Below are 13530 nucleotides of genomic sequence, written 5' to 3' on the forward strand. Positions count from 1 at the left end.
AAAGAGAGAGGGAGTCTCAAAACACAAATGAATGCAATTCCAGATATGATATCGAACCTGAGGAATGCCATGGACCCATCTCTTCGGGTATCTGACTTGGCTTCAGCTCTGGGGAGGTAGGCCGCTGGAGCAGTGACCAATACATGGCAACAGGGCTTGGAGAGGCTTGGGGACTTCTTGCTTTTCTTTCCCCACCTCCCGGCCAGGCCCTTGGTGCTGCCTTTGGCTTTCATTATGGGCTTGGGCCAGTCATTCCTTGGGGCAGCATCTCTGTCTTGTCCTTTTGTCAAAAGGCAGCTGCAAAGGATACAGGCCTCCCTTTGATCCTGAGAGAGTCTAAAAGGCATGGCCAGCAAGCTCTCCTCCCCCTTCAGCCCTGGGTAGACCAAGGAGCTGACCCATCTGTGCTCCTGAAACTTCGGTATGTCTTTTGAAGCCCCTATGGGTCAGCGTTGTGTATATGGCTCTGGTAAATGCTTTACATGAACAATTGCTTTTAAATTAAAAAAAATTATTTATTTATATTGAAATATAGTTGACTTACAATGTTGTGTCTTTTAAACTTTTTAATGGCCCCTTGGGATTGGCTTACTGAGTTCACAGTGAGCCACATGCTATCCAGAGAGGAGTCCGCTGTGCTTGTGGAACTATGCCTGAGGCACGCAGCTCTTCTTAGTGTTGCAGTTCTTTTTTCCAGAGTTCATTTTACCTTCTATTATCAACAGAAGTTGTTTTACAGAATGGTTTCTGGTCCATCCGTGAGGAATGTTTACTCTGGCTGACTTGTTTCTTTCTCCTAGGCTGGTCACGTCTGTGGAGACGATGTGGACCTCATAGATGGGCAGCCGACGGGCTCTGTGAGGATTTCTTTTGGATACATGTCCACGCTTGAGGATGCCCAGGCCTTCCTCAGGTTCATCATAGCAACCCGACTGTGCCCGTCTCATGGCCAGCCTCTCCCTTTGGCCACCCCCGGGGAGGCTGGAGCCCCGCCAGAAGACAGCGAGGCTCAGAACGCCGTGCCTGCCACCCGGGCCAGAGGTAGCCCCTCACCTCAGGAAGACGCTTCCCCACACTCTGGGGTTTGGAACAACTCGCCCGCCACTGAGGACGCAGAGGGTCTGTGTCTGCCCTTGCTGGAGGCCACCGGAACCCAGCAGACCACTTCAGAGAAAGCTGCTGACGTCCTGGATGGGGACCTCAGGTCACACGTTGTCACCAACCTTTATCTCTACCCGATCAAGTCCTGTGCAGCGTTTGAGGTAAGGGTTTCAGTGGCAGCTAAAGAGATTGCTTCTTTTGTGTTTACTGTATAACATTTTTTGATAAAGCAAAGAAGAAAAGTTCAGGAAGTGAAGGGAAGCATGCAGAAAATCAAAACTTCAGTAGCTGCAGCACACAGGCTGAATGGTTGCAGTTCCCAGGCTCTGGGGCACAGACTCAGTGGTTGTGACCCCTGGGCTTAGTGGCTTTGCAGCACGTGGGATCTTCCTGGACCAGGGATCAAACCCGTGTCCCCCGGGTTGGTAGCAGATTCTTATCCACTGCTCCACCAGAGAAGTCCTCATTCTGCCTTTCTTGGTTTGGGCTGACTTTTGACCAAGACTCTGCTTCTGGGAATCACTGAGAGGACCCTGTTTCTGGGTGTGACTACCTAGTTACTGTTGATAGTTATGGATGTAACTTTCATGCAGAAGCATTTTACATAACTTTGGTTCATTTGATCACCAAAACAATAATATGAGGTGCTAGGTAATATCATCCCTATTGTATAGACATGGAGTCTGGGGGCTATTGAGGTTAAGCACTCTGCCCAGGTCATGACCCCCTAATAAATAATAGGGAAAGGATTTGAACCCAGGTCTACTGACTTCTTGGGTCCACACTCTCCTGAGTCCATCTGCTTAGCTTTCCCTGTGAAGGTGACCTACATAATGGCTGCAAACAAGCTGGCCTGGCAGTCACCCGACCTGGGAGATGGGAGTGCTTGCCTTGGTTGGCCAGCTGGCCCTGACCCCTCCTGCAATGACCAAACTTCCTATGAGGCTGTCTTTCTATGATATGTGTGTGTCCCAAGTCCCAGGCAAAGTCCCAACCTCCTGAGCCTCTGGGATCCCAGGCTCCCTAGCTCCTCATTGGATATTCCATGCTGAAGGAGACTGTCCTCCAGTCTGAGACCATGAACAGGCAAGTTCTTCTCCACCCCTGAATGCAGGCAGGTGAGGAGTGTCAGGACTCTGTTTTCTCAGACGAGTCATGTCCTGTAGAATACCGTGCTGCACACAGAAACACAGCAGGAATCAGTGTCCCACTTTACAGACGAAGACACGGACTCAGTAAGGTTTCATATTTTGCTAAAAGTCTTGCATCCATCTGCTCATTCAGAAATTATACACTGAGTACCTACTACCTGTTGGGCCTGCACCTGTGGTGCAGTGATGAACAAAATAGAAATGGTTCCTTCCCTCAGGGAGGGCAGTATCTCAGGAGGAAAACAGACACTTTACAACACACACACACATCTATGTATCTGTCTATCTGTCTGTCTATCTATCTGTCTGTCTGTCTACCTATCATTTATCTGTCTATCTATGCATAGCCATGATTTCACACTGATACCTCCAATTACAATCCAACACCACAGGGTTTATTTAGCCATCCTCTGCTCTTGTAAATCATGTGAGAAACCTGGCTCCCATTCCTGTCAGTGAATACTTATTTGCTCAAATCCTTCTGTAACCCAACCTCCAGCTGCAACAGCTGAAAGTTTGCCCTTCACATGCCAACACAGATACGGTGGCTGAAAGCTTGACCCAGACAAAGAGGAAGAAGGAAGGCGGAAGCCAGTAAATTCAATGTTTAGGTGGCAAATCAAAGGATTGAAAATGATAGACATGTTCCAACAAGTGGGTGTAAGGAACAGCGACGGGCCTGAGATTTTGCCCTCCTAGCAAGCTCACAACCCAGCCTGCCTCAGTGTCTTGGATGCTGACGAGAGACATGAGTTTCCATGGGGCTTCCCTGGTGGTCCAGAGGTTAAGACTGCATTTCCAAAGCGGGGGATGCAGCTTTAGGACCTCACATGCTGGGGGGTGGGGGAAGATGAGGTTCCTGGGTCAGAGATAAAAGGCTGTTACTCACAGCTTGCAGGTAGCAAGAGCTTCATGTTTGTGTTGCTTTTCTTTCCCCCCACACCCCAAGAAAGGGTCCAGAGGGGCGCTGGTGGATGCTCTGCTCATATTTGGGAGCTCCTAACTCAGGAAATCTCTTTCATAATAGGACGCCAGCCAAGCTGTGTAGTCCTCAATCAGGGAGGAGCTGATACGTTTGTGATACTGGGCTGTGAGCAAACCTTCCTTCTACTCCAGAGAGTTGTAGAGCTGTTCACTATACAAACATCCTCGACAGGAGAGTCTGGAATAGAGGAGAGTTTGTGCTTCTGCTTGTTAAAACAGACAGGCAGAAATGAGAGATCCAGGGAGAAATGCTACCCAATAATAGATTGTCTTCTAAAAAGTTATTTGTAATTCAAAACATGTTTTCCAAAAGAAATAGTGACTTAGTGGTGGATTCTGGGCTTAGCCCCTAATATCGCTGAACTCAAGGGCCCTACCAGCAGAAGCAGCCATGGTCTATGGGGAGAGGATGTCTGGTACGCAAGACAAGTGAAGGGCAGAGGTAAAGCCATCTGTGGATCATCTGTTATATTCACTTGCTTTACATTTTATACATTGTTTTGTTTTTCACCTAATCCTATGATAACAGTGTCCGTTTTATATAATGTGTGACAGAGCCAAGGCTCAGGAAGGTGGGAAGTTGTCCAAAGCTGATAACTGAAGGAGGTGAGATCTAAGCCCAGGCTTGTCAGCCCTCAAAGTGCCTACCCCACCCACCCCCCGCTGCACCACATTTCTGCTTCTTGGGTACAGGCCTTCCCCGGCTAGAGGAGCAGTTTCCCTTCACATTTTCCCTCCTTGAGATCAGCGCCCCGCTCACCCCAGGCCTGAAGCTCCTCTCCTTCACTTCCTTCCTCTGAAGCCTCTGTCTTCAACTCAGGTCCCTCCCTCGAGGACCCACCCCAAAGTGCCCCTGATTAAATATTCTTCCCTTTTATCATTACCCCCGGTTGAAGTTTTCAGACTCCTTTGGGTGGTTGACTTGAGTGCTCAGAGGAAAACAGAAGGGTGAAGTTGATTCTTGCACAGTTGTGCAAGAATGCTGGTCTCTCTTTTTTTTTCCCCCCATTTATTTTAATTAGTTGGAGGCTAATTACTTTACAATATTGTAGCGGTTTTTGCCATACATTAACATGAATCAGCCATGGATTTACATGTATTCCCCATCCCGATCCCCCCTCCCACCTCCCTCCCTACCCCATCCCTCTGGGTCTTCCCATGTAGCAGGCCCGAGCACTTGTCTCATGCATCCAACCTGGGCTGGTGATCTGTTTCACTATAGATAATATACATGCTGTTCTTTCGAAACATCCCACCCTCGCCTTCTCCCACAGAGTCCAAAAGTCTGTTCTATACATCTGTGTCTCTTTTTCTGTTTTGCATATAGGGTTATCATTACCATCTTTCTAAATTCCATATATATGTGTTAGTATGCTGTAATGGTCTTTATCTTTCTGGCTTACTTCACTCTGTATAATGGGCTCCAGTTTCATCCATCTCATTAGAACTGATTCAAATGAATTCTTTTTAATGGCTGAGTAATATTCCATAGTGTATATGTACCACAGCTTCCTTATCCATTTGTCTGCTGATGGGCATCTAGGTTGCTTTCATGTCCTGGCTATGATAAACAGTGCTGCGATGAACATTGGGGTGCACGTGTCTCTTTCAGATCTGGTTTCCTCGGTGTGTATGCCCAGGAATGGGATTGCTGGGTCATATGGCAGTTCTATTTCCAGTTTTTTAAGAAATCTCCACACTGTTTTCCATAGCAGCTGTACTAGTTTGCATTCCCAGCAACAGTGTAAGAGGGTTCCCTGGTCTCTTAATCATAACACTATTTCAAAAGCAGTGGTTGGTGTGCACCCTTCTTTAACAAACAGCTGGCTCCAGAAGAGCTGCTGGGTGGGACTTCTGAACAGGCAGTGCTGAAAGCGGTGGGTTTAACCTGTGGACAAAACTGCAAAGACCTGGTCCCACACTATTGATACCTCATTATTTTACCCCCTAATGTGCTTTTTGTGTTCTGGATCCCATCCAGAACACCACGTTACGTTTAGCTCTCGTGTCTCCTTAGGCTCCTCTGGGGCTGTACCAGTTTCTTAGACTTTCCCTGTTTTCAGAACCTTGATTGTTTTAAGGAATCCTGATTAAATATTTGTTAGAATACCCATGAGTTTGTTTTTATCTGATGTCTTTCTGAGGATTAGACTGGGGTTTGGGGTTTTATGGCAGGAGGACCACAGAGATAAAGTTCTCATCGTATCGTGTCAGGGTACATAGTTACCATTGTGGCTTATCACTACTGATGTTAACCTGGGTCTCATAGTGTTTGCCAGATTTCTTCACTGTACCGTTCTCCCTCCACCCATTCCCATACTGTACCCTTTAGAGGCAAGTGATTAAGAGTAGCCCACACTTAATGGGTAAGGAGTTACACTCTACCTTCTTGAGAGGGGGCCATTTACATCAATAATTTGGAATTCTTCTATATGAGAGAGTTGACCTTCCTATTCATTTATTTATATCAGTATAGACTTATGGGTGTTTATTTTATATTTTAGATTATAATCCAATACTGTGTATATATGTGTTAGTTGCTGTTGTGTCTGAGGCTTTGTGACCCTGTAGACTGTAGCCTGCCAGGCTCCTCTGTCCATGGAATTCTCCAGGAAGGAATACTGGAATGGGTTGCTGTTCCCTTCTCCAGGGGATCTTTCCGACCCAGGGATTGAACCCTGGTCTCCTGCATTGTCGACAGAAGTCACCAGGGAAGCCCAATCCAATATTACATTATTATTATTATTGTTGTTGTTCAAATGTTTCTGCTTCCCCCCCTCACTGGACATGTTTTCAGTTAACTCCTGCATTCCTTTGATGTACCCCCATTATTTTGTTTTTTGAGCACTTCCTTACTTTTCCAGCACTACAAAGTACTCCTGGCTCATCTTGTATATTTCCTGACCCAGCCCTAGAATAAACCATTTCTCTGAGAAGTCCTGGTTGTTTTTATTGGAGAATGGTACTAAGTGCACAATCTGGGCACTGGGCATAATTTGTATTTTAATTTTGTAGAAATATGAAGAATTGAGGAATATACATATTTTATACACTTAAAATGCATCTGCTTAGTGACCATTTCAGTGGAGCCACAATTTGTGCAAGAAACACGTCTGTATTACCAGGACATGCCTGTTCAGGAGTGCACCACTGTGAAAGGACACACAGCAGGAGCAGCAGAGACCTGTGGGGAGGGAAGTGGAGCACAGGCTGGGGCAGAGACCTGCTCTCCATGGCCCGGCTAGGCACACCTGTTGCCCTCTCAAAAAGCACGCTGAAGTGGACAGGATGGAGACTGGATCTGGAGGGTAAATGGAAGGTACCTTGATCCCATAGTCTCCTTTGCATTGTCTTCTTCTTTTTAAACATTCATTCATTTGGCTGCGTCAGGTTGTAGTTGAGGCACACGAGGTCTCTGCTGTGTGATGTGGCATCTTCAGTTGCAGCACATGGGCTTCCCAGGTGGTTCCAGTGGTAAAGAATCTGCCTGCCAATGCAGGAGACACAAGAGATGCAGGTTCGATCCCTGCATTGGGAAGATCCCCCGGGGAAGGAAATGTCAACCCACTCCAGTGTTCTTGCCTGGGGAATTCTGTGGATAGGGCAGCCTGGCGGGTTACAGTCCATGAGGTCTTGAAGAGTTGGACATGCCTGAGCACACATACACGGACTCTACCCCTGGCAGGCACTCAGGCTCAGTAATTGCGGCTCACAGGCATTCTAGTTGCGGCATGAAGGCTCCAGAGTAAGGGCTCAGTATTTGAGGTTTGAGGACTTACCCACTCCGAGGCACATAGGATCTTACTTCCTTGACCAGGGACCGTACCTGTATCTCTTGCATTTCGGGCTGGATTCTTAATCACAAGGCCACCAGGAAAGTCCCTGTCTTCTTTGTTTCCTTTTCTTCCACACTTTCTTCCTTCAAGAGTCTGTGCTGAATTCCTGAAGTCCATCTGCATCTGTGCAGCCCCTGTACAATAAGTGAGAAGATCATTTTTGAGGAGAGCTGGCTTAAAATACACTGGCTTTTTTTTTTTAGGTGACCAGGTGGCCTCTAGGAAGTCAAGGGCTGCTGTATGACCGAAGCTGGATGGTTGTGAATCACAACGGCATTTGCCTGAGTCAGAAGCAGGAGCCCCGGCTCTGCCTGATCCAGCCCTTCATTGACCTGCAGCGGAGGGTCATGGTCATCAAAGCCCAAGGTCTGAAAACGGGGTTCACTTTTACAGAGTGGTTGTCCAGAGTAGCTTTATTCTCGCAAAGTAAAACCACGGCTTTTCTTCTACTAAATACTAAAATATTCCAAAAGCAAGTGAAATGATGTCTAGAAGAGACAACAGGAAGTTTGTTCCTCTTGTGTTTTTTGTTTTCTGTGTGTGTGGGGGGGTATTTCTGGGAAAAGGTAAAGGTCTGATAACCCAATCAGAAAGTAAAGAGGTGTCGATTTTGAAATTATATGTTGTCCTTTCACTTACATTAGTTTTATTTCCTTCACTCTTCATAGGTTCTGCAAGCTTTAATTCTTCTTTGTGGATTTTTATTAGGAACTGTCTTAACACATATGAATGTAGACCAGCTCTGTCCAGTGGACCCTTATGTGATGATGGAAATGTTCAACATCTTCATTGTGCTGTTTGGTAGCCATCAATCTGATGTGGCCACTGAGTATGTGTAATGGGACTAGCAGGATGCTGGAGCTAAACTTTAAATTTTATTTAATTTTAATTAATTTAAATTATTACATGTAGTGGCTACAGCGTTGGACAGCACAAATGTGAAGAACAACATAATGCATACTTACATCATCCTGTTTTAACAAACTTAGCATTTGGCCACATTTGCTTCAATTTCTCCTCTCCTCTCCATCCTCCTCCCCCACCTCTCCCCTCTTAATACCCACCTCCTTTCTCCCTTTGCCACATCCTCTTTCTCCTCCTCCTTCTTTAAAGAAATAAAACCATTACAGATATAGATGAAATTCCCTATGTACTTATCTGTGCACTCTTTCTTCTGCACCCCACCTACCATATACAGGATATTCCAGTTTCCCTCCTAACTTATAGCTATACTTTTGTGATATATCCCATTTCCATATATTCAGTGATTGTGTTTCTTGGCTGTAGGTGTTCCATTCTGTTCCATTGGTTTATTTTTTCTTGAACCAATGAGCCAATGTTACTACTAGAACTATATACTGAATCTTAATAGCTGATAATCTACTTCTGCTTCATTGACTATTCTAAAGCCTTTGACTGTGTGAATCACAACAAACTTTGGTAAGTTTTTCAAGAGATGGGAATACCAGATCACCTTACCTGCCTCCTGAGACACTTGTATGCAGGTCAAGAAGCAACAGTTAGAACCAGACATGGAACAACAGACAGGTTCAAAATTGGAAAAGGAGTATGTTAAGGCTGTCTATTGTCACCTTGCTTATTTAACTTACATGCAGAGTACATCATGCAAAATGCCAGACTGGATGAAGCTCAAACTGTAATCAAGGTTGCCAAGGGAAATATCGATAACCTCAGATATGCAGATGATACTACCCTAATGGCAGAAAGTGAAGAAGAACTAAAGAGCCTCTTGGTGAAAGTGAAACAGGAGAGCGAAAAAGCTGACTTAAAACTCAGCATTCATAAAACTAAGATCATGGCATCTGGTCCCATCACTTCATGACAAATTGATGGGGAAAAATGGAAACAGTGACAGATTTCATTTTCTTGGGCTCCAAAATCACTGCAGATGGTGACTGCAGCCATGAAATTGAAAGATGCTTGCTCCTTGGAAGAAAAGCTATGACAAATCTAGACAGAATATTAAAAAGCAGAAACATTACTTTGCTGACGAAGGTCCACATAGTCAAAGCTATGGTTTTTCCATTAGTCATGTACAGGTGTGAGGGTTGGGCCATAAAGAAGGATGAGTGCCTAGGAACTGAGGCATTTGAACTGTGGTTTTGGGGAAGACTCTTGAGAGTCCCTTGGACAGCAAGGAGATCGAACCAGTCAATCCTAAAGGAAATCAGTCCTGAATATTCACTGGAAATACTGATGCTGAAGCTGAAGCTCCAATACTTTGATGACCTGATGGGAAGAGCCGATTCATTGGAAAAGACCCGGATGCTGGGAAAGACTGAGGGCAGGAGGAGATGGGGATGCCAGAGGATGAGATGGTTGGATAGCATCACTGACTCGATGGACATGAGTGTGAGCAAGCTCCAGGAGATGGTAAAAGACAGGGAAGCCTGGTGTGCTGCAGTCCATGGGGTCACAAAGAGTTGGACATGACTGAGAGACTGAACAACAACGGCAAGAACTGATAGGACTTGTCCTACCTCATGCTTCCAAATTGTCTTGGCTATTCTTGGCCTTTTGTTCTCTGTATGAATTTTAACACATCCACACAATTGTATAGCCACTCCCATAAACGAGATACAAAGCAAGAAACAAAGCCCCAGAAAATTCCTTCACGCTATCCCTTTTCAGTCTCTCTTTTCCCCATCCTTAACACCTGGCAGTCAAAGCTCTATCACTATGGGTTTTTTTTTTTTTAATATACCCTTTAAAAATTATCACTCTTAGTTTTTTTGAGGATGTAATATAAATGTAATCACGTAATCTGTGACTTTTTGATATTGGCTTCTTTCACTCAGCATGATGCCTTTAAGTCCCATCTACGTTACTGCATGAATCAGTAGTTTATTCTTTTTTATTATTGAGTAGTATTCCATTGTATGGACATTCCAGAGTGTGGTGTGTCCTCCTTTTATCTACTGAAGGGCATATGAGTCATTTCTAGTTTTAAGCAATTATGACTAGAGCTGCTTTTATCATTCATGTACAGGTTTTTGGGTGCTCAGAAGTTTTCATTTCTTTAGAATAAATACTAGGAGTTGATTGCAGGGTCATATAGTAAGGATAATTTACCTTTATTTATTTATTTATTTTTGATAATTTACCTTTAAAAGAAACTTCCAGACCGTTTTCTGGAATGTATTGTTTTCATTCCCACCAGTAATGTATGCAAGTTCTAGTTGCTCCACATCTGGTCAGTTTTTGTCAGTGTTCTTGTTTTATTTAAATAGGTGTGTATGGCATCCCATCATGATTTTAATTTGGTTTCCCTACCGACTAATGATGTTAAGCATCTTTTGATGTCCTTACTTGCTCTCTGTATGTTCATTTTGACCCATAGATTACAGAAGTGTGTTTATTTCGATGTATTTGGAGATGTTTTCACTGTTATTGATTTTTAGTTTAATTCCATTAAACTCTCCAAAAGAGAGTATTTACTTTGTAGATTTTAAATTCATTAAAATTTGTTAAGTTTTAGCTTATAACTGAGAATGTGATTTATTGCCTTGAGTGTTCCATATACACTTGAGAGGAATGTGTATTCTGTTGTTGGGTGGAGTGTTCTATAGATGTCAGTTATATCCACTTTGTTGATCAGTATTGCTGTTTTTCTGTATACCTGCTGGCTTTTTATGCACTTGCTACTAGTTCTGTTAATGACTGAAAGAAGAGTGTTGAAGTTTTCAACTGTAATTGTAGATTTGTCTGCTTTCTCCTTAGTTTTGTTAGTTTTTGCTTCACATAGTATTATTGACTTCTTGGTGAACTGGTCTCTCTTTAAACAACGTTCCTCTTTATATATCATAATTTTCTTTGTTCCAAAGTTTGAAGTGTGAAATTCTTGTCTGTTACAAATCCAGCTATTCAGCCCTGTTTTGGTTAGTGTTTGAATAGTATATCATTTTCCACCTTTTTATTTATTTCTTTTAGCCTGATCAATATTTATATAACATTCCACAAAATGTATTCATTTAAACTGTACCATTCAATTATTATTATTCTTGTATATTCATAATCATCACCACAATAAATTTTAGAATGCTTTTTCATCACCCTAAATGAGAAAGCCCATACCCACTAGGAGTCACTCCCCATTCCTGACCTCATCCCCAGTCCCTGGCACTACTAATCTACTTTTTGTCTCTATGGATTTGCCTGTTCTGGATGTTTCATGTAATTCAGATCATACAATATGTGACTGACTTCTTTCACTTAGCATAATGTTTTTAAGTGTCATCATACTGTTCAATAATTAGACATACTTATTTTTTTTATCCACTTATCAGTTGATGGATATTTAGATTGTTTCCACTTGTGGTTATTATGAATAATGCTGCTATGAACAATTTATGTGTAAATTTTTCAAAATTTACTTATTTTTAATTGAAGGATAATTGCTTTACAGTATTGTGTTGCTTTCTACCAAACATCAACATGAATCTGTATGGTTGGATGGCAAGGTGGGCCACAGAGGAGGTATCCACAGAGAAGGGCCACCACGAATTCTACTCAGGTGTCTTGGCTTCATGCCTTTCCCTGTATTTTTAATGACTCATGAAGGATGAGAAGGCATGCAGAGTGGCAGCATGTCTCAGCTGTCCCAACCTTTATCAACAATCTTATACTCTTCAGTGGCCTTGGATCAATTTCCTCTAGTCTCTTCCACATGTTTTATTCTAAGTTTATATACATATGTTATATGCTCCTTTGTATGTATAATGTATATAAAAACTTTTAGAAAAGAATCACTTCCCAACTCCACTGATATGGTAACAGATTTTTTTTTTTTAGCGCTAATGATGATTGATTCAGGAATCCAATTTGATGCTGACTCCTAGGAGCTAGGAGAATTGACACTCTATGCTGGCATCCTTTCAGAGCGAGCCTTCATGCCGGCCTGTCTATTTCTAGAAGATCTAGGTAGCTTAGAGAGCAATGACGTCAGGATGTGGAGTCATCCAGAGGGAGAGACATCTTTCAGAGGAATTTACAGCATCGCAGGGACTATGAATTTGACTACCCCAGTGCAGGGCCTCCCACAAGAAAGCTGCTTAGTACACCTGCTGTTGGTGGTGCTAACAGTGATGAAGAGAATCTCTGTGTTAAAAAGAGATTTCTAAGACCCAGCCACTTATTTGATTCAAACAATTGCCCAGCTCATTAATTCTTGTATATTTCAGAATAATGGACTTTAAAAACATATACTTGTTCTTTTTTGCATGATGATAAATTTGTCTCTAACCTTTGTTCATTAGGGATGGAGCCTATAGAGGTGCCTCTTGAGGAGAACAGTGAGCAGGTTCAGATTTGCCAAAGCAAAGTCTGTGCGGACAGGTGAGGCTGTGGCAGGTGAAACTCTCAGGGAAGGGAAGAACGAAACCTCACTTTGTAGACATTCTCTCTGGTGCTTTGAAAGATGCACCTAAGGCCATTTTCATTATATCAAGCACTCATGGTTCCCAGTATAAGAAACCTGAGCTCACGCTATCCAAAAGGCTTTATTAACCAGAAAATGCCAGTCCTCTCAGATGCAGCTACATGAAACCAGGGATAAATAATTGCAGACTCAGACGGTAAAGAATCTGCTTTGTAGTACAAGAGTTGTGAGCTCAATCCCTGGGTCAGGAAGATCCCCTGGAGAAGGGAATGGCAACCCACTCAGTATTCTTCCCTGGAGAATTCCATGGACAAAGGAGCCTGGTGGGCTACAGTCCACTGGGTCTTGAGTCAGCTATGACAGAGTGACTAATGCTTTCACTTCCACTTCACTTTCATCCTGAAGTAGCTGTATATCTCTCCATGGAAGATTTGCTATAGTACATTTCCAAAATATTCACCCAAAATTCATTACTCTGATTGAAAATGTGCTTTGATGAGTGTTTAAATCTGCACAAGAACTGGCAAGAGTGTGCAGAGTGTGCTCACCCCATGGGCCTCCAGCATGGCCAGGGCCCACGATTCCCAATTGGGTAGAGCACCATCCTCACACTATCACCTTCCCACCTTTCCTGAGCATGTACTTCCAGAGGTGCTAACAGCTTGAGTCCAGTTTGGATGTGTGTAGCTTAAGTGTTTGACACATCCCTTCATGGCTTACTTGTTCGCAGTGCAGAAGGAAATGCACTCTGATCAGCGCTGTGCATATCATGATTTCTGAACACAACTGTACCCACTGACTGCTTTACTGTGTTCACTAAAAGCCATTGGCATTTTAAAAGTCTTCTACTAGTATATGAATCACTAGTGAACTGTGAAGTTAATAATTTTTGTGTTTGGGCCTTTAATTGGTTGGGGTGTTAGATGGGCTAGATACCATAAGATCAGGACCCACAATCAGAACATTTGTATTCCACGTGTTTTCTGGTTGAGATTATATTTAGGTAAAAGGAGAGGTAGAAAGAGAAATTTCTAAAGCTTTTAATTTGATCTGAAAACTT

At 43.3% G+C, this 13530-nt stretch overlaps 1 protein-coding gene across 1 annotated transcript in view; it reads left to right on the plus strand.

Moving 5' to 3' along the window:
• MOCOS (molybdenum cofactor sulfurase) overlaps positions 1-13530 on the plus strand; it is a 53759-nt gene that overhangs the window by 25006 nt on the left and 15223 nt on the right. Inside the window, exons 8-10 of the mRNA XM_070452862.1 lie at positions 801-1262; positions 7276-7438; positions 12349-12427. Coding sequence (XP_070308963.1) covers positions 801-1262; positions 7276-7438; positions 12349-12427 — 704 coding nt within the window. The remainder of the gene's footprint in view (positions 1-800; positions 1263-7275; positions 7439-12348; positions 12428-13530) is intronic.

The sequence above is a fragment of the Odocoileus virginianus genome, chromosome 22 (genome assembly GCF_023699985.2).
Source record: "Odocoileus virginianus isolate 20LAN1187 ecotype Illinois chromosome 22, Ovbor_1.2, whole genome shotgun sequence".
Taxonomy (NCBI): domain Eukaryota; kingdom Metazoa; phylum Chordata; class Mammalia; order Artiodactyla; family Cervidae; genus Odocoileus; species Odocoileus virginianus.